General features: G+C 36.5%; 1 protein-coding gene across 1 annotated transcript in view; it reads right to left on the bottom strand.

Moving 5' to 3' along the window:
* Positions 1 to 584: 584 nt before the first annotated feature.
* The window catches only part of LOC149561547 (F-box protein At2g02240-like), an 81,119-nt gene continuing 58,816 nt past the window's right edge, over positions 585 to 22,887 (bottom strand). Inside the window, exon 3 of the mRNA XM_089825181.1 lies at positions 585 to 1,364. Within this exon, the coding sequence (XP_089681307.1) occupies positions 938 to 1,364 (427 nt within the window). The 3' untranslated portion in view covers positions 585 to 937. The remainder of the gene's footprint in view (positions 1,365 to 22,887) is intronic.

Here is a 22,887-nt window from a genome sequence, read left to right as displayed (position 1 = left end):
TTTGTTTCATAGATGCAAGATTTTTAACTTTACAATTTTTTATAGTTTGTACGCAACAGAATTAATTGATTTTAACTTTTTTTTTCAAACTAATTTGTTTCATAATGCAAGATTTTTAACTTTACAATTTTTTTAAAATATTTTTCTAAGATTTGATTGGGTGAACTCATTTAGCTCTTATATTGTATAGTTGTTTTTTTATTAAGGTGAACGTAATTCATTTTTAAATTTTTTTTAGTGTAAGTAGGTTTAGATTTTTATATTTTAAGATTGCATTTTTTTATAATATAATGTTTGTTCAGAGCACATGTTTTCGCACATTTGTTGTAGGTTAAATTTCTATTTTAAAACTTTAATAATTGTATATAAATTTTAAGATAGAAAACCATATATTATAATAATATAATGAATATTTTGATCTTTCATATTTTAACTATTATAAAAAAAAATTAACAATTATAAATAAATACATTGAAATAAATTTGTTTTAAAAAGATTTTAAATGTTTAGTCTAATTACTTATTACTATTCTTAATTGAGTCCATTTCATTCCATTCAATTTTTATTAATTAGAGATATTGTGAAACAAAAAATTATTATTCCACTTATATAATAAAATTAAAACTAGTACTATTAAAGACAAGTACTAAGCCATTGCGTGACACTTGTTCTAATTATCTTCTCTCTAGAAGATAAGTTCCCATTCCCTAATTTTTAAACACATTTAAGTTTAAAACGCTACTGGTAAAAACGGCAGTGAGGAAGAACAGTTTTTTCCATCTCCCAAAAGGAAACCCTTATGACTGTCGAAACCACATATACAATGCAATTTACGTTGTTTAAAGCAGAAAGCGAAAAATGATGCATGTAAAATGAAATCACAACACAGCTAAGATAATTGCAGATACCCAATTGTGAAGGCATATTCTGCACACAGCTAATGCTTAGGTGCGATCTTAACACCCTCAACCCAAATACCACTTTTGTGGAAGCCATCTATGTTTTTCATGGAAAACTCAATCTCTTTTGCCCCTCCATTGGGAGACTCCTCTTCTACGAAGAATTCGCCAGCAACAAATTCTAGCCACCCATTCTCATCCTGTGAGAGAGGAGTCATATTCAACCTTTCAACTGATTTTTCTAAATCATCCAAAAATCGAGCAGATTCCATTCGATTTCCATCGGCCACTTCAACTGAGAAGATGAAAGGAGTCTTAACATCATAGGGGTTCCAAAAATCTTCTTGATCGATTATAATGATAAACGAAACTGTGTAGTGTGTATTGGGAGACAATATAGTGCACTTGAAACGTTGCCATATGTGAAACCACCACACAGAACGCAATCTGGCAACTTGCTCGAATCTGAAGGGTGCAAAATTCATAGAAAACTATTAGGATTCACAAAGCGTTAGAGCATTTCATTACAATAATGCATATAGTATGACAGGCAGGTAACATCTGCTGCATATTCCAGTTGATATTGCCAGCAAACTATAAGTAAAGAGAGAAATATAAACAGTATTATGGTATATAGTAAGTTCATATTTTGTTTTTATTAATGTAAATAGGGAAGAGTATGAACCTGTCAAAGATTAGACTTGAACCATCAGAGCAGTTATCTCTCCCTCTATAAATATATATAGTTATCTTCTCCAGTCATTATTAGTATCTAGACTTTTGGAACTTTTGGTTGCCATGAAAATATGCGCAGTTCTTCAATGGTGGTGCTTTTTTTTGTTTAGGATTTCATTTTTCTTCCTTTGAGAGTTGTTCTTGAATCTTTTCGATTAGGAAATTTAATCATTTGTTAGAAATAGGTAAGATTAATGACATTAGATTTATTATCTAATGACATTAGAAATAGGTTTATCTATAGCCTGTGTTATTTCTATATCTCTTCAAATTGAATTTTTGATGTTGCAGACTTTGACAATTAATGTTACCCAAGATTTCACCCCTTGTTTGAATTTTGGCCAAGTCTAGTCCTTTTTTATTTCAATGAGTGAAGTTTGTGAAGTCCTTAAGTTAGAGTTTTTGGTCAATTCCTGAACATCTGTTGGACTCTACAAGCCATATGGAATTCCCTCAAGCTGGTGCTGATTGGATGAACCTTAAGTTTGATAAGTCCTGTTCGAGTTCCATCTCTGACATCACTCCCCGACGCGCCTCTTAGAAAGAAGGAGAAAAATGTTGATTGTCGTTGCACCAAAAAGATCATCCTGCTAATGTCTGACACAACTACTATATTTATAGAACACAAGAGGCGATTAGGTCATGTAGCAAACCCAAGCCTCATGCAGTACAACACAAGCAGACCAAAGGTGTACACCTTGCAAAAATACACCTACCCAGTGCAGGGTTTGAACCTGTGACCTAGACTCTGATACCAATTGTTGTCAATGCACCATAAGATTGAACTGTTAGTGTCGTATACAACCACTGAACTTATAAAGCATGGAAAGCGGTTGAGCTATGTAGAAAACCCAAACATTATGCTGCACAGCTCATGGAAACAAAGGGCGCACACCTTACAACAAAAAGAAGACTAAGTGCAGTATTGAAGAGTTTGCAGCCAAAATATTCAAGTTTTACCTCAGTTGACAGACTCTGACCAAGCGAGTTGAAATGTTGAAGACAAAGCATTGTCATAGCTCCAATTTGAATGTTCGCCTCTGACAATTCTTCTTGAGCCCATTTTTATTCTTCTTGTTCCATTTTCTATGTCGGCCTCCAACATTTCTTCTTGGACTCATTATTGTTCAATTCTGCCCCAGTGATACTGCTCCATTCCCTGTTACAACGTCTGGCCAGCTAAATTGAAATGCAGAAAGGAAATGTATTTGAAGCATTATAAGAAACCTCTCCGTGAACTCATGGCAGGCACCACCAAGCAAGGATGAAATCTTCAAAAGGAAGCAATTGTGATTGTATTTAGTAGCATTTGAAGCAGCTGCCAACATCACTTAAGAAGCTAAAATAAGAATAAATGAAAACGACGGTGCCTCCGATGGTTGAGATTGAAGAGCCAATCACAAAGGTGTTACTACATGGCTCACAACAACATTCTTTGTGCTGTCTATCCTAGCCAAATGTTCTAGATGTCTCTTGGTCTTAATAAATTAATCTAATGTACTGGACTAGAAAAGAAAATGATCAAATAGAAGGTGATGAATGTTTAAGCTGTACAGAGTCCACTCCTCCGTTATCCGAAAGTAATCCTCGCAGTGAAGACACATCAACAGACTTGAAGTAAATAAAGGAAGCACAAGGCCATTGAACACAAAACATAATTGACTCTCCACTCAGAAAATTGCAATGCAAACACAGGCAGTAGATCTTTCAGTGAAGGTGGGTGAACTACATCTGTTAACTGAACATTTTTTTGCCACGAATTGCAAATGCACATACTTATGCTGAAAAGATACCCCAGAGAAGAAGCAACTCTAATATATTTTGACTCAACAGGGAGTAACACTGGAACCACCAAATGAAGTATGACAACCCATATACGCAATACAGTGAAGACAGACAAGGGACAAGCTACACCACATTTAGTGGAAGACAAGGGTTGTGTCATTAATCAATTTGAATATGATCCGATTAGCAATATATATGTTCATGGACTTGATCACACTTAGAATAATAGGAATAGTAATAATGGGAATCAATGTGCCTGAAATTACATCAAATGAGACTATGGCTGTGGGTAAACAACGCCTATGCACTTCCTATGTTAAATAACTTAAATTCCAAGTTAATATATACATGGAAAAGGACATTTCTAAAGCTCTAATCTCAACAGCTCAGGACAAAAAAGCTACTATTCATGGTCATATCAAGCATCGAAAAAATAGAAATAGAAGTGCAAAGGTTCAGTTGCAAAACAAAGCTATTACTGAACATTAGTAAGGTGTCACATTAAGAAAAGAGGCAATAACCATAAGATTGGAGGATGATCGTGGCATATGAAATTTTGCTATGGTAGGGAAAATGATCCTGACATATGTGCAAGAGGAAATGGGTTGACATAAAAAGGAGGTAGCAATGTAATGACTGCATGTGAAAGTTCTTATCCTTCAGCCATGCAGAAATATCCTTTCACCATTATGCACAAAGCCTTATGTTTTAATTCATTATTGAGTTATGTAAGCATGCTTTAGCATCCACATTTTAAACTTCAAAATCAACCCCATTAAAACGAACACTGCCTTTGCGAGGTTTGATCCAAGAAGAATCAGTGTTCTAAGGTGAACCTGAACTTGAACCTCAAAAGTTCAAGTTCAGTGGTTTAAAGTTCAAAGATTGAAATGTACATGCAAAGTTCAGATTCACAGTTCAGGTTTGAGTTCCCAGAATCAAAGTCAGAGCTTCAAGGTTCAAGTTCAAGGTTGAAGGTGCACATGGTTCGAGGTTTGGATTTCAAGTTCAAGTTCGAGTTCGAGTTCGAGTTTGCAGAGTTAAAGTTCAAGTTTCAATTTCAGAGGTCCACCATTGTCAGGCTTGAAATACAGTTTCAGATGCAGTTTCACTGGTTCAGAAGAAATGCAGATTCATTGGCTCAGGAGTTCAGGTTTGAAGTGCAAAGTTCAGATGTGATGTTCATAAAAATGCAAACTCAAGAAATGAAGCTGCAATCAGCCAGCCAATTTGGTGGTATGGTTTAATGTTTTGGTTTCAGCACATCTGGGTTCAAAGTGATTCAGATGGTGCTTTTCAGTTCATATGACCTTAATGGTTTTTGATTCAAGGAAAAATGCAATCATTCAAGATCCCCAAATTGATGATATACCAAATGGAGCATGATAAATGACAACAAGCCACATCCTCATGTATCATATCGGGCATCCAGGATCAGTTGAAACAAATGTCTCTTGAAACACATATTGACAATGATAAAATGAAGATTAAAGAAGCTTTTCTTAGTTCCTAAATACCGTGGATGCGGTTGATTTAGCCAAATAGGTTAAAAGTTTTGATGTTCATTTAAAATAATGTAGAAGATACATTGAACAGAATGGCTATGTTTTGATTGAAACCCTCAACAATCAAACTCTGCAATCTGAAATGTGAAAGAACAGTGATGTTAAAGCCTCACTTTAATGTGAAACCTGATAATGCATGTGCCGAGCACTAAAATACAAAGGCATGAAAAACTAGCATTTTGAGTTTGATCACCATCGTGCGGGATGCTTTTGATGCTCGTTTCAAAGAGCAAGGATGCCCAAGTTTTATGACACTGTCAATGTTCAGCCTTTGATAGTTGAAAGGATTTACTACAAATTATGGACAATAGTAAGGAAAACCGGTGATCACATATCTCAGTCTGAATTGATATCGAGCAATCCAAAGCACGAGTTCCTAAACCATTAAATTTAGAGGGCACGCCAAAATCGTGATTGAAACAACACTTTGGCTTCATGTGTCGATGATCACATGTTTGAGGGACCCGATGGAGTATGATGCCAAGAGAAATGAGGCAACCCGTGATCCACAATAAACAGCACGATGCAGCTAGAGAGTCCCTAAGGAGACATGGTGAAGTTCATTTTGTGGATCAAAAGTGTTAAGCCCATGCAACATGAGAGAAATGGATGGAATCGCATTTGTGCCCATATTTCCAGAACTTTAGCAGTCATTAGTTGCCTTGTTTGGAGAAGTGAGCAACTATGAGCATCATCTCTTGATTGCAGTGGCAAACCAAGCATCATATCACACAGAATTTGGAAGGCTTCGATAACATAAGACAGGATAGCCCATGTCAAAAGATTGGAAAGTTCTGATAGTCCCATCGACGACCTGATTACACTACCATAAAATGGAGGACTCTTCTTTATAGAAGGAGCACGGTATTTGGGATTGAAATATTCCAAACCTTCATGAAATGGGTTGAAGATCTCGATAGTTGTATACAACTATGATGAATGAGAAAGATATTGGGTGCCAGCGGAAAAGATCAAACATTTTAGAGCGCTAATTCCTGAGCCACATGGAGTTACATTACACAATTGTTAATGGAACTCGGGCATATGCATTTAGAGCATATGGTGGAAGAGCTATTCACACCATGCCTTACCTATGACATAGTATAAAGACAGGTGTCTTTGCGCAAAACACCTTAATGGGAATTGTCGAAGACAATATCTTAATGATTATCATGTCTTCATGTGTACAACAGCAACAAGATCAATCATGTGGGTTAAAGTAATCTTCTCAACTGACACAGAGTGTTTATCATGCCACCCATCCAATAGAGAATGTGTGATGCTCAACAGTTGACATTTGTCAATTGATTTTATATATCTAACTAAAGTAGACATAACAAAGTAGGGACATTGAGATACCCGATAAAAGATCATCCATTTATTTAAATACTCTACATTTCATCTTGAAGATGTAGAATGATGAGCTTCCTTAAAAGGGCTAAGTTATATTCTCGAGAGTATCCATAAATAAAATGTGGCGACTCCTCATTATGGAAGAGATAATGGAGAAGTTTGATAATTTGAGAAGTCTGTTTTCAAGAATCAGTTATTTGGGTAACTGAAATATTGGGGGAATTGGCAAGTATTAAAGCTATAAGAGAGCAGTGGTAGAGGGTTCTTCTTTTTCTGGGGAAGTCCTGAGGCTGCCAAGGGGAAGGATACATTCTGATTGTAACAGAGGATAAGGGGATTTGTTTTCTGCAACTTGACTGTATGAGCAGGGGCATAACGATTTTGTAGTTGTTTTGTCATGTTTTTTTTAAAATAAAGATGAATATTTGTATGTTGGATCCTAAGGTCCAAACATTTATTTTCTGATTGAAACCGATCATGTGATTGTTTCTTTCTCATTCTGGAATACAATCCTGTGACATCATGTCAAGTATGAGTGTATTTATAAGTCAGTTGGCTGATAAATTTGCAATTTATAGAACAGATCATGCTATTCCTTTAACTTCTTATGTGATGTGAAAGACTTCGTAGATAGTCTTATGGCTATTTTCTAGTTTTTCTTTCATCTTCTAGTTTTTCTTTCATCTTCTAGTTTTAATCTTCATAGTCACATTCGTCCCATAGTGATCAGCGAATGTTAAAAAACCTTTGTCTTCAGGTAAAAGACATAATTAGTCATTTAATTCATTGTAAATCTTTTTAAGAGGGAGCTGTACCTCTCAATTCAGAGGAGAGTTATCAATCCATGATAACTCGTCCAATTGTTAGTACTTTTTATTCTTCTTTTCAGGCATATTGAGTCATTATTTACATTTCTTTCCAAAGGACAAATATGTTCACTAACAGATTTTTGGCGACTCTACTGGGGAGAGAAAGCGAAGTTCCAGTTCTTTCTTTCCTTGGATATCTAAAGGTACCTCTCTGAGGATGGAGGTTGGTGACTTTGATTCTATTTGCTAAAAGAAGTCCAATGTAAACATGGCCTTGATTGCAACTCAATCATGGCAGCTACATTTTGGTCCTTTGGTTTGTCTCATTACATGATCATGCTTGCCGGATCAAAAAGATACTTTCCTGAGTTTGTCAAAGAAGGTGATCAAGATCCTAACAGCCACATTTGAGCATTCAACCCAGCCTATGCGATTCTTGGTGTCTTAGAGGAGGATGTGTATGTTCGTCTATTTGTTAGATCCCTTGTTGGTGATGCCACTATCTGGTTTCAGCATTTGAAAGGTGGGTGCATCACTAGTTGGAGTGTGCTAGAAAATAAATTCCTTGCGAGATTTAAACCTGTAGTCAATGTGAGCATCCTATTATACCAACTTTTCAAGATTCAAAAAGGAGAAGATGAGATAAGAAACTTTGTGGATAGATTCAACCGAACTTTGACAAAGATTCCACAAGTTGACCAGCCCAGCCAAGCTAAGTTGTTGTCAATCTTTATTGCAGAATTGCATCCAAAGGTCAGATTCCATCTCAAAAGGAGCAAGGTATGTGATTTTAAAATTGATAAGCAAGAAGTTGTTAGAATTGAGGATGATTTTTTGTCATCCAATTGGTTTCAACAAAACGATATCACAAAAGCCTCAGGTTTGGATTTGAAATTAAAAGATGAGCTTATATGTGATAACTTTAAGTCCTCAGTGGATGGTTGTTATAAGACAGGAAGAGAGAAAGTGTACAGCAGAGAACCTTTGGTTCATGGTACACTATTGGATGATGATATGATCATTGGTGGAGTAAAATGTGATAAACCTTTGCAGGAAGGAAATTGTCTCTATGAACAGTAGTATCATCCAGAGGTAAAACCTGAACCAAAAAGGCTTGTTCTCAAAACAATGAAACCAGCACCTCCTGCCCCTATTTGTCAAAATAAGACAGTTTTTAGTGCAGAGGATTTGCTAATGCCTCTTGTGATTGAAAACAGTACCAATAATGTGTCTGGAGTATATCATCTACATGTTGAGTACGATGATGAGAATTTTCAAAAGCCCACATCCACTGAGAATAATTCCTTTGATATGGAAAAAGGTTGTTGTTTGTGCACTAAGAGTAATGTTGAACATATTTCTCAATCAAGTGATCTAACGAATCGTCTAGGTGTGCCTCCTATAGAGGAAGAGATCCGTGAAAATAAGTTGAATGCAAGCTTACCAATGGATACCTCTTATTTAGTATTTAAATCTTTTTCTTTTGAAGTTCCTAATTCAGTTTCAGTCATTAGTGTTGATCAGGAAAGTATGACCGATCAGCATGACAAAGGAAAGATTCATGGCGAAGAAACCAAAGGCATCCTTCAAGTTGATGGAGAGGTAGAATATGAAACCTTTTTATTTCATTACCCACCATCTCGAGAAAAATGGCCACAACCTAAAATACTAGAGGAACAAGAAGACTTGTACGCACCTATGAGGTGCTTGAGAGGCTCAAATGCTGATTTGCAGCGTAAAACTAGATCCCAAATGGGCAATCTTCAGAAATCAGAAGTAATCACACTCATTCATGACAACAACAGTTTCCAACAGGGAGGACCTCTCACATGCCCAGGTGATGGAAACATTCTCAAACTAGTTGATAGATTAGTGAGTGAAACAGAAACAAAATTTGAAGGGCTAGAGGATAAGGTGACTCGGAGTGAGCTTAACCTATTATACCTACCAACAAGGTTTCGTGAGGATGTCACTATTAGAGAAGACCCTCTTTTCCAAGCACAGGAATCACCTTTGGGTGAGAAGGATTATTTTTTTCCCTCTTGGAATAGAGAATGCTGAAGCAAGTATACAACAGGGAGAGCTTCTAGTCTTCAAAGTAATACAGTCTGAAGGACCATTGGAGATTTCAGCAAATATATTGCCTCACAGGGAAAAAGTTCTGCCCAACTTTCTCTTAGCCAACAAAGAAGAAATTGCTCTTATGGAAACTCCAGGTATAAGCCCTTCCAATTTCTCTGTTTTAGATAAGAGTTTTCAAACTTGTTAGCAGCATAGGATGATAAATTTATCCTGGCCAAGATTGACCCTATGCTTGAAGAAGCTCACTTCTATTTTGAGGGTGTTTTGAATTCTCAAAAACCTCTTACTTGTGCTGATCCCAAGAATATATATATTGAAAATGATATAATGCCCACTTTGGAAATATTTGAGCAAGTTTTGTTTTTGTGGGTTGTTGGGAAGGGGCTTGAAAGTTCTTTGCAAAAGACCCAGGAAAACTCATAATTTTATGATGAGAAGTGGCTCTTTGGGTGTGGTGATTAGTTAATAAGATTCCTCCAGATGGTCAATTTGAGTTACCAAGATGGAGAGTTTTCCAAATGAAGATGGTGTTGGGTTGCGCCATGCCGATGCAATTCACTGTTCGAAAAAGGATCTTTCTTCTCATAGCCAGTAAATGGCTTCGTGTAAGTCCTCCTCAGCCATGATTCTTATGGTGAGTTCTTCTCACCTATATATACTTGTAAATATCTTGTTGCTCTCTGAGCTTTTGGTGGTGTTTAGCGTAGTTGGTTTGTTTTAGTTGCTAGTAGTTTAGGTGCTTTTGGTGTTCCCCTTGCTCTCTTTGCAAGCAACTCCTCATTGTTTCCTACCCTATTCCTCTGTTTCCCAATGGCTAGACACTGAGATTGTCGGATTCTTCATGTCCCTCATGGCCCACATCCCCAATTAGAGCCACCTGTAAGTATGGTTTAGCATCCACATTTTAAACTTCAAAATCAACCCCATTAAAAAGAATCTCGATTGGTTTTTGTTACTAATGTCACCTTTGTGAGGTTTAATCCAAGAAGAATCAATGTTCTAAGGTCGTTTTGAACCTGAACTTGAACCTCAAAAGTTCAAGTTCAGTGGTTAGACATTCAAAGATTGAAATGTACAAGCAAAGTTCAGATTCACAGTTCAGGTCTGAGTTCTCAGAATCAAAGTCAAAGCTTCAAAGTTCAAGTTCAAGGTCGAAGGTGTTAGAAAGGACAAGGTTGTCGTTGCACCAAAAGATCGACCTTTCAATGCTCGATACAACCATTAGTCTTATAGAACCATAGGAGGTGACTAAACCATATCCCAAACCCTGCGAGGGATGCTGGCCCACTGCCAAAAATCCCCCTCCCAGCATCACTAGCCATGGCTTGCACGATTTGAACCTGTGACCAAGCTTTGATACCAATTGTTAGAAAGGACAAGGTTGTTGTTGACCAAAAGATCGACCTTTCAATGTTGGATACAACCGCTAGTCTTATAGAACCACAACAGGTGGTTAAATCGTGTCCCAAAGCCTACAAGGGATGTTAGCCCACTACCAACAGAAGGTGCACATGGTTCGAGGTTCGGATTTCAAGTTCAAGTAATGAAAACCTTTGTGTCTTCAGGTAAAAGACATAACCAATCATTTTATTCATTGTAAATCTTTTTAAGAGGGAGTTGTACCTCTCAATTCAAAGGAGAGTTATCAATCCATGACAACTCGTCCAACTGTTAGTATGTTTTGTTCTTCTTTTCGGGCATATCAAGTCATTATTTGCATTTCTTTTCGAAGGACAAATCTGTTCACTAACTAGTTAAACTTTATAAGCACAAGAGTTCTTCGTAATTCATTTTATAACTTTACAAAACTCCTATATGTAAATAGCTAGCTACATTGAAACTGAAAAGACTCAAGGGAAGTTTTATTTCCTCAAAGAAGGGATTCAATTTTAAAATAGGGGACAGTTACAAAAGCAATTATGGAAACTCAAAAAGGTAGATTGAGTGAATTTATTTTAATATGCAATGAGATAATAGAAAAAAGGTAATCTCCCTTTCCTTTGAGGCATGAGTGCAAATTGATTAGAATAGGGCATTACATTCAGTTTTGAGGATAGAGGAGAGGCACTAGTGCTTTTCTTTTGACATGTTTTCTTGTACAATGGATGAGAGCTTGTAATGATCTCGTCATTAAATGAATATTTGATCAAACCTTTGTTAATGGGCCGATTGATTTAGCATATCTCAAACCCATTTTTATTTTGTTTCTATAGGTAGGTGTAGTCTTTGACTATCTTTGTACACCCTCGGAAAGGTTTCCATGATGGGTATTTAAGCATGGCTTGTAGGTAGTTGTTGGCATGTGTGATTTGGATTATTTCTTTGTACTGCGAATTCCCATTGGGATTCTCCGTTGTTCGCCATTTCGGAAGTGAAAGATCTTCCATACTTGGCTATTTCAGTTTCAGTGGGATTCAACCCTCACCCTATTCTAACACCTGTAATACTTTGCTCGGATTTGGCACATCGAAGCACTATCTTGTGACCAATATTAGTTGAAGATTATATGTGTTCAATCTCCATTCTTGTTTGGTTTTATTTGATGAATTCAGGTCTATAAGTTTATGATTGCATGATTGAGCATCCCCCCTCCATCTACACACCATCCACTTCCCAAAGCACGAAGTGCATCTTTCCATACTATAACTTTACCCTACTATATAGCCAATCCCCCTGACTTCCTCCTTCCTATTGTATGGATGACTTTGCCTTCATTTTGTACCCCAGCTCATCACCGAAGACTCCCCTCATCCCACCCTATAACTTGTTTTTGATATCGTACGGTCACCATCCTACCTACCGTACAACCTCTGCCTAGATACCATACAACCACCTCTATACCTCCCGTACGACCTCAACCTAGACATCTTGCGACCAGTTCAGTTGCATTGTATAGCCAATACCAATTGTAGTCTATAGCCATCTCAGACGCCATACCCTCTCCGTACCACACCCTCCGGACACTTGACAAGAACGAATATAGTAAAATTTTGTCTTCTGCAAGATTGGAACATTACGGTGGTATCAAGCCTAGTTATTATGCCAAACTATGGAAGTGAATGCAAGTTTACACCAAACGGAGAAGGCAAAATAACCTTGGTGGTAGAATGACAAATCATCAGGATCCTACGACAAAACTCATAAATCTTTTAAGAGAGCTAAGCAAAAATCAAATGCAAATCAGTGAAACCCAAAGGCCTATGCAAGACACTACAAAAATTAGCCAAGAGAAAGACAACAAGAGAACAAAATGGGCATAGCGACGACTCTGTTTCGGGAAGGAATAACTTTCAACCCTCTTGCTCTCAACCCTCGATACCCATCTTCCTTCCAAGAATGAAAGCACCACATAAAGAAAGAAAGCCCACTTTTTAGGAAATGCACGAAAAACTTCGCGAAGATTGGAGGAACGCAAATATGGAAAATGATATATCTTACAGACTATGCTGATCTAAGAATGAGATATTCAGGTAGGGAAAATCAAGGTTATTTTAATGATGATCTCAGGAGAAAGATCGGTAATGTAAACTTATCACCATTTGATGGATCTAGAGCCATCATTGCATAGGCATGGGTTCTAAAGGCAGACACCTAAATCCAACTCAACCCGATGCCCGAAGAGGAAGCAATCAAGTTTGCAACACTTCATCTAGAAGGAGTGGCGCAAAAATGGTGGCACCATGGATTGGTTACTCTTGGCTGCAACTAGGTAACATCTTATGTTGAGTACACTGAGAGACTCATTGACCGTTTCAATGGGAAGGATCCTGAACTAAACTTCAAAGATCTAGCTTAGCTAAAGCAAACAAGTACGGTAGAGAATTACATTACTGAGCTCCAAAGGTTGTCAGTATTAGTCACAGACATATCTAAAAGACGTTGAATCATGTTATTCATGGATGGGCTAAAAGAGCCTTTGAGAGGCTGGATCAAAGGGTTCAACCCGTGCGCACTCAATGAGACTATTAAGAAGGTACATGACATGGCCGCATCTTCCTCCAAAACTCACGTACCTACACCAATGCTGTCCCTACAAGAAGACAAAGACAAGGAGCCAATTTAAAAAAAACCTCCGTTGGACGAAGACTCAAGGCAAGAGCTCTAGAGGAAAAAGCTTTGTTTCAGGTGCAAGGAACCATGGGGATCAGGTCATTACTACCTTGGGAAGGGAAAGATTCATTATATTGAGGTGTTTCCTGATGATGATGAAGGACAAGTACCAATAGTGACTAACATAGAAAGTAACCAGCATTAGAGACTAAGTGCCCTAATACAAAAAGGGGGTTTCATTGCCACCCTCACTACAATGGCAAGAAGTAGTATCTTCAGGGTTCATGGCATACTTCATGGAAATGAATCACAATCATGATTGATAGTGGTGCCACACTCAAATTTCATCAATTCATCTTTGGTCACTAGTGAGGGCTTGCATGTCGTAGAGCACGGAGGATTTGAGGTTAAGGTTGCCAGAGGAACCTTGTTACCTTGCACTCATGTGATCCCATGACTAAAAATTTCCATGGGAAACTATACCTTGAAAGAAATTTTCTTTGTCATAAATTTAGTTAATACTGATATTATATTGGACATCCAGTGGATGGAGACCCTTGGCCAGTACACCCAAAGTTGCAAGATGATGGACTATTCATTTGAGACGGATGGCAAGAAGGTGCTGCTAAAAGGAATGTCAAATAAAGGATCAAGGGAAGTCACAATCAAGAAGATGGAGGCCATTTTTAAACATGATGAGATCCCAGCCGCTGCAAGTAAAAATATAACAATCAACACCTTGCCCCATTCTCTGGATAATTGGCAGGCCCATCTATTGGTCGAGTACTCCAAGAACCATTTTGCATGTCAGTTGATGGATGGCTATATAAATGATGAAAGATACAAAGTTATTGATGATATCATTTACTATGGCAATAAGGTCTACTTGGTACCTAACTCGAAATTGAAGAAGTTGATTACAAAAGGTTTCCAAGCATCGAATTTGCATTTGCTTGAGGAAAAGCAAATTTTGGGACGGAAGGATTGTAATGTTCCCGTCATTAAATAAATATTTAGTCAAACCTTTGTTAATGGGTCGAATGATTTAGTATATCTCAAACCCATTTTTATTTTGTTTCCGTTGGTAGGTGTAGCTATTGGCTATCTTTGTACACCCTCAAAAAGGTTTCTCCGATGAGTATTTAAGCGCGGCTTGTAGGTAGTTGTTGGCATGTGTGATTTGGATTATTTCTTTGTACTACGAATTCTCATTGGGATTCTTTGTTGTTCGCCATTTCAGAAGTGAAAGATCTTCCCTACTTGGCTATTCCGGTTTCGGTGAAATTCAACCCTCACCCTATTCCGTCGCCTGTAATACTTTGCTCGGATCTGGTAAATCAGAGCACTATCTTGTGGAAAATATTAATTGAAGATTATATATGTTCAATCTCCATTCTTGTTTGGCTTTATCTGATGAATTTGGGTCTATAAGTTTATGATTGCATGACTGAGTGTTCCCCCTCCATCCGTACACCATCCACTTCCCACAGCACGAAGTGCATCTTTCCGTTCTGCAACTTTACCCTACTGTACAACCAATCCCCCCCGAGTTCCTTCATTCTATACCCCACCTCATCACGAAAGACTCCCCTCATTCAACCATACAAGTTGTTTTTGATATTGTATGGCCACCATCCTACCTACCGTACAACCACCTCTATACCTCTCATACGACCTTAACCCAAACATCCTACAGCTAGTTCAGTTGCACTGTACGACCAGTCTACACCGAATGGCCAATACCAATTGCAGTGTATGGCCATCTCAGACGCCATACCCTCTCTGTACCACACCCTCTGGCCACTTGACAAGAACGGATATAGTAAAATTTTGCCTTATGCAGGATTGGAACATTACAGAGCCATTGAACTCTCTAATTTTATCAAGTAAAATAAATGGGATTTTCTGAATCTTAGTTTTCCTTATATTTCTTTTACATTGTCATTTTCCTTTGTGTTTTGTGATCACTCATTGATTTTTATTATAGGTTATGTCAGACAATGGGTGTGTGGATTATATAATATTTGAATCATGTAGTTGGTTCATATCATCTAAAAGAGTCATTGTTTGTTTCTTAATCATTCTCGTCATTATACATTAGATAATCTTTATATCATTCGTCCTTTTTTCCTTTTACTTCTAACATATATTTGCATTTGCAAAAGCCTATGCTTAGATGTTAGTTCACCTTTCGAACTTTCTGGTTAAAAGCATACCCCCAAATTAGATCTCTATCCCTCTAAAATTTAGAAGAATATTTCTACTTGCATAAGCAATTTCTCCAACTGTTAGTATTATGTTTGTCTTTCATTCTGGCCATATTGGCTCATTTTCAAAGGTTATCTTGGAAGGAGAAATGCATTTAATAACAGATTTTTGGGGGTCTCTGCTAGGGAAATTGAATCAAAGTTTTGGGGCTGCATTTTCTCAAAAATCTAAAGATGCCTTCCCTATAATGGAGGTTGGTTACACTATTTAATTTGATTCTTGAAGCATGTTCTTGTTGATGTGTGGTAGCTTCAGTTGGATAAACCTTTATATAATTATCTATGACATATATATGTGTGTGCGCGCGCATTTTTATTATTATATGAGATAAATTAATATAATAATAATATATATAACTATGGTTATATTTATTATAATATTAACTATTTATTAACAAATAGGGACATTATTCATGGCTTATGCTTATTAATATAAGGAGAGCTGCCTTTGGAACACACATACCAAAAATAATGGCAGTGCTATTACATTTGCAACGACCCCGAGAAAATTCAACATGGTATCGGAGCCAAGTTCAAGCACAACCAATGATAGGATTTGAACTTCTGAACATCAAATACTTTGGAATTAATATTTAGCATCGATGTGTTCATAGCAATAAATATGTGATTCGCAGGTGAATTAATTTACTGTGCATTAAAAGAAAAGTATGAATGATAGAGATCATGCTTTCTTATGATGGACCACCGCTTCAGGAGATTGTGCACAAGTCTTGTTGATCTCGAGCAGATTCCAAAACAATGGTTAAGAGAAGAATTTTTAGATCATCGTAGATCCTTATGTTAATGAGGCAATCGATGACATGATCAATGTTACTCTAATCAGAGAGCTAGAAGGGTGGGTGAGAAGTTTCTACATTGTCAAAGGTCACGTGAAGTATAAGTGGCCAAAGTTACTTGAACCCACCACAAGCATGGATCAAATAATAACCAAAACTGATTGCATATTGGAAGATTTGCGCTGACTCGATACAAACGTACCCTTTATCATTGGTGTCATCCACGTCCAATGACAAGTTTCCCTGTTAAATATATAATATATTGAATGGCCAAATACTTGATTCATCTATAAGACAAGGAGGCTCCTTAAATGTGTAGAGGAATGTGGAAGAAAAACAGTATGCTATCACTATGACCATGAAAAGAAAGATAAGACATCGCATATAAAAGGGAGAATAATTGATAATGAATGCCAGCGTGGAAAGAGCCTTAATACGAACTTGGTGCATGAAAAGGATATGTTTAAAGTCACTTCTTGACAAATTGTGTTTGGTAGCAAATTTCATTATTAGTAAAAATCAATGGTCTGCTACATATTAATAATTAGAAAAGACAATAAATCAATCACAACAGCACAACATGTTGCCTCAATCTATGTTGTTTTTACTTTTTCACTGCTCCTACGAGTTCATGTTCTAGTGGTTACTGAGTACTTGTTTAGTAATATGACCCGTAACCCTAAGCATGGACCCGTCACTCACCAAATGGATGTCACGGGGATATGATAAGGAGGCAATATAAATTATGTTTGGACCAATCTTCAGCCACATGGGAAAGACATTCACGTTGGAAAGCACCCAATGAAGATAACGTACATCAGAGTAAAGTTGAAATTTATATAATTCAAGGTGCTTAAAAGTGGCATCAAAAATATTGTTCTTGTTACCTTCTGACACCCGGGTGAGGGGAGATTTAAACAAGGAAAAGACAACTCTTCATTCGCTAACTCAGCTACTACGTGTACTTACACGTAGACCCCACAAAATCTTACAGGATTTATAACTAACTATCACTCGATGGGTGAAAAGAGAAGATCAACAAATAATAGGGGGTATATATAATAATCTTTAAATGTTGAGCAATTTAACAAAGATATTCACAATTAGAATAAAGATTAAGGAATATCAAAAGGATGATTGGTTACCTAATGTAAAGGTATGTTCCTTTTACATTTTGATTCCTAAATATATAGGCATCTATTTAGGAATTAAATAATTGAGGTGATAAGCAATTATTTATAGTTATAGATAGATTTTTAGTTCATAATAGTCAATTGATATTATGAATGTGATTCTATATATATAAATAAATAATATGTTGAAATATAGATTAAAGTATATATAGAAGATGGAATATATGCATATATGTTCAAAGTATATATTTCACTTAGACATTTATCTATATTATTCTCTCTTCTTATTTGTATTTCTATGTGAACTATATGAGCTATGATCTTTTCCTTTGAGAATGTTATTGCAAGCAGAGGAAGATTGAGATTTAGAGGGAGCTTGACATTTCATTATGGGCAACCTTGAAAGAGAGGGAGCGAGATAGGGAATATGATTTAGTCAACCTTTGGTGATTTTGGTCATATTGATTCAGAGGGAGTAAACCACGATGAGATGGATTATCCAGTGATCAATAAATTGTTGTTGTCAAGAGCACCGTAATTCATTCATATATCGTGACCATGTGATTTTAATGGGCGTACCTCTTGTGTACATCATGAGGAAGTGACGACTTCCAAACGATCATCACTTGTATTTGGAGAAGTTGTTGTAAGGTGACGATCTTTCAATAACTTGTATTATGAGATCAAATAAATTGAGTAAATGGTCATTGTCTTGCATCTCAACATTCTGAAAGACCATTACTTAAGAGTATTTTGTGAATATCATTGATATTCTAGGAAGCCAATACTCTTGATGTCAGATGTGTTATCAAACCTTATTTTGAGTTCTTGGTGAATATCGTATGATATTTTGGGAGACCAATACTCATGATATCGGATGTGATATCACACCTTAGTTGAGTACTTGGTGAATATAGGATGTCGATATTCTGAGAGACCAATACTCTTGATATCAGATGTGATATCAAAACCCTATTTGAGTAATTAATGAATATCATATGTTGATATTCTGGAAGACCAATACTCGTGATATCAAAATGTTGAATATCTTCTGATCAAAGATATTCTTATACTGAGGTAATATATGGCCATGTGTTTATCCTCCCTAGCTAAGAGGGAGTGTTGATGTGTAATAGATTCAACTGGATAAACCTATATATAATATCTATGAGATATAGTTATATGTGTGTGTGTTTTTGTTATTATATGAGATAAAATAATATAATACTAATATATATAACTATGGTTATATTTATTACCATAAAAATTATTTATTAACAAATAGACATGTCTATTCATGGCTTATGCTTATTAATATGAGGAGAGCTGCCTTTGGAACACACATACCAAAAATTATGGCAGTGTTATTACATTTGCAGCGATCTCGAGAACATTCAATAGTTCTAGCTCCAACAAAGACAATCATATGTCGCTTCTATAGAAGATGTTAGGGATGAAGATGAAGAAGATTCCTATTGTCACACAGTTAAGAAGAATCTGTTGAATGTGGATTCCTTGAAGAGCGTCTATCACAGTATGTGATTTCAACCTCATGAAGTCATTCCTTCCTTGCTCCGATTTTTGCAAGTTATTGAACAAGAGACCAATGGGAAAAATCACTTGCTCTCTCCAAGTTTGGATGCTCTCATTGATGGTGAATCTGCATGCACAAGTCACTTGATACCAGATGATGGAGAAGCTAAAAAATTTTGTGTTAGTGTGGATGATTAATAGAACTAAGACATGGTGTTGAATTTGTTGAAAGCCTTCCTTTTATCAAATCAGAATTTCAAGTTTTCATCTACAAGACTGAAGACCATCAAGGAATATTATGTCCAAAGAAGAGTCCTCTTGAAGATAAAAAAGCATACTTTCTCGCAATGCATGTAGACATTTGTGACAGAGAAATCATCTTCTCTTTAACATAAAGTTTTGATCCCAAATTGGTGTTTGAAGGTTTCAAAGGATGACTTTTATGTGTAGAGGATGTTTCTCCTTCACCTCTTGTGCTCATAGACGAAGTTGGCCATGCTCGTAAGCTTGAAGTAGATGCACCTAATTATAGTCCTGAAGAAGGTATTAGTGAATGTGTAGTGGAGTAAATCAGACCCTACAAACATGAAACTATGTTCATTTCAGAGCCAATTTCACAACACATTCAGATATCTTACACCAACTAAACTAGTGATGATATCTAATTATGAAGAAAGAAAGTGAATATTGTAGTTGCAAAAAAGGGAAAACCAAATGACAAGGAATATCTAGTCCAAATCTAACATCTTGGCAAAAAACATCAACTCCAAGTGTGAAATCCTATTTAGCGCACTGTATCTTGTATGAATAGAAACATAAAATACTCATAATCTAGCAAAAATCTCGATCTTTACTTCAAATAACCTACAAAACTCAAAAGTCAGAATTGTAATAAAAGGTATTGAACAACAAAAATAAAATGGATGCAAACTCATGCACTCAATAAATTTGCACACACTCAAGAGGAAAAAAATTTGGGGTTGTTTGGAGACTGGCCTTAGTACAAAGGATGACCATGATCTAACCAGTTAAATTAAAAACATTATAAAAACTCAAGTAATATTACCTTCATTATATGGATGAATATATTACGAAGTGATTGGTAAAATAATTGCTTGATATTAACAAAGACCAAGAGGTCAATATATATAAAAGAATAAAACTATGTTTCCTTAGGAAATGAACGTAAAGAATAGAAACATTCTATTCTAGCTAAAAGAAAGCTAAAGAAAGCTAACAAATAACTACAAACTAACTAATATTAGAAACATTCTAATATTTACAATAGATTACAAATAGATAACCATTAACTAAAAATATTGGAATATCGTCCCTTAATGGTTAATCTATCCACAACACCAAGTTGTCCTTTGAATTTGACAAACTTATCAAGACTAAGAGGCTTTGTGAGAATGTTTGCAGCCTGATCTGCGGTAGGAACATACTGCAAGTCTATTGTCCCGTCTTCAACTAGCTGTCATATGTAGTGACAGTGAACATCCACATGCTCGGTTCGTTCATGGAAGACTGGATTTCGTGCTAACTTGATTACGCCTTCGTTATTAACAAACAAAGTGGTCAATCCTACTAGTGACATCTGCATATCCCCAAGCCTCCAACGAAGCCAAACAGCTTCACAACCTACCTTGACTGTCCCTTTGTAGAGGAGAGAGAAACTACCTGTTGCTTCTTACTGATCCATGTGACAACACCTGATCCCAAACTGAACACATATCCACAAGTTGACTTGTTATCGTCAACAAAGCTTGCCCAATCTAAATCTGTAAACTCACTGAGTCTAAGATTAGAACTTCGAGAGTAAAGAAGCTCATAATCTAAAGGGTCATTTATATAACGAAACACACGCTTTGCTGCCATCCAATGATCAACCTTGGGAGCTGTCATAAAGTGTGACATGTAGCTAACTACAAAGTTGATATCAGGCCTAGTTGCAGAGAGGTAGATGAGGCTGCCTACTAGTTGCCTATATGTAGTATCATCAACAAAAGGAGAATCAAACTTCGCTGATAACTTGAGACTTTTCTCCATGGGTGTAGAGACTTGCAATCTTGCATACAGAATTTGTCTAACAGAACCCTGGCATATCTGGACTGAGAGATGAATATACCAAAAGACTATTTCCAAACCTCAACACCTCATCAATAATGCTTGAGCCCAAGATCCATCATATCAAAAGACTGGCATAAATTATGTTTGATTCCCTGAATCAAAGATGTTGAACTGTCAGTGATGATCAAATCATCCACATAAATAACCAGAAAGATGATGTCACTGTCAATAATCTTGATATACAAATTTGAGCTTGAAGAACTCCTCTTGAAGCCTTAATCAGTCAAGTACTTATCAATTTTATGTACCATGCCCTAGGGGGCTGCTTCAAGCCATAGAGAGCTTTCACCAATATGAGAACCTGATAGTTGTAATGCCCCCTTTTTGAGACATTAGAAAATTTAAAGGACACATTCATTTGATGTTAAAATTGACTATGGAAGCATGGACTCAAAATATAAAAGGTCAATTTAATATTCAAAGTGAGCTAAAAATGACAAGGAGAGATAAGACGAAAATCTAGGAGGGGAGTCGAAGAGTCACAGCTGTGAGGATAAAAGGAGAAGAGACTCATTCTTTTGGCATGCCTGATTTATGATTCAGATTTCAATTTCTCTCTTGTGAGAGTTATTCATAAAGCTTCAGCTTTCAACCAATGTTAGGACGTAGCCCCTCGTACTAGCAGACAGTGGATGCAAACCCATTGTCTGTAGAGACGTCACTTTAGGTGTCTCGTATGCACTTACAAGTTCTCTTAGTGTTCCAATCTGACTGTAAAACTGTGTTTAAGATTGGATTTTGAATGCTGGTTATTATTGTTGTTGTATAATGCAATAACATGTTTTAACGAATTTTATGAGAGTTTTCTGGTTTTATACTATTGGTTTGTAAAGCATTTTCATATGCTTGAATCCTGAATATTATTCTTAGAAAGAACGGGTTAATATCTTTTGGAGAATCTACTAGTTTCTATTGTTGTTTCGTGATACATCTGCCTATGTTTAAGTTTTGAATGTATTTATGAGGAAGAAATCGGGTCAAAATTGGTTTGGGATACTTCACTGGTATTAGAGTTGTGCATCTTGCCATCCTGTGAGGTTATTGATTTTATCAAATTTGGAGAACCTGGACGTAGCCCAATCTCTCGTTGGAGATTGTATTTGACGCAAGGAAAATCAGATTTCTAGATAATATCAACAGAGATACGTCGGAAAAGAAATCTATATTGCACGAACTTGTAAGTACGGATTCTTTGATCAAAGTAGCTAATAATTTCATAAGTCTCAGAATTCAGTAATTGCAAGCAGGTGATCCTGTGTGTGGCAGTAGTAGTTTTAAATCTGTATATCGTTAGGGATAGTAGGTTGGATTTAAGGATTTTGAACACTGAGTTTTGATAGGTACAGCCGGAGACTAGTCTATATTGGGATCATTGCAAACTTTACATTTCCTTAATCGAGTAGAGCTAAGGGTGGTTATCATCGGCCTTATTGTTGATGTCAATTTTGTACCACTACATAACATATAGCAACTGAATACTTAACATGGAATGTCAAACACTCAATTCCTCTCTTGAAAAATCAATAATCATGAAGACATGAGAAAAACTCCAATGTTCCTTACACCTATGGATACTAACTCAGTTATCGATGTGATTTGTTGATAATCTCGTAGGTGGCCTTATGCTATTTGTTTAAGGACAACTTGGACTTCTAGTGGGATGGTGGTGACAATGGTGTGAAATATTCGAGTGCCAGATAATATTGATGGTGCTATTGATGGGGGTGGTATGTGTACCAATGATGCCTT

The sequence above is a fragment of the Cupressus sempervirens genome, chromosome 4 (genome assembly GCF_028749045.1).
Source record: "Cupressus sempervirens isolate cs-2001-9-10 chromosome 4, ASM2874904v1, whole genome shotgun sequence".
NCBI lineage: Eukaryota > Viridiplantae > Streptophyta > Pinopsida > Cupressales > Cupressaceae > Cupressus > Cupressus sempervirens.
Note: the sequence above shows the minus strand (reverse complement) of the source record. Positions and strands in the feature narration are given on the sequence as shown.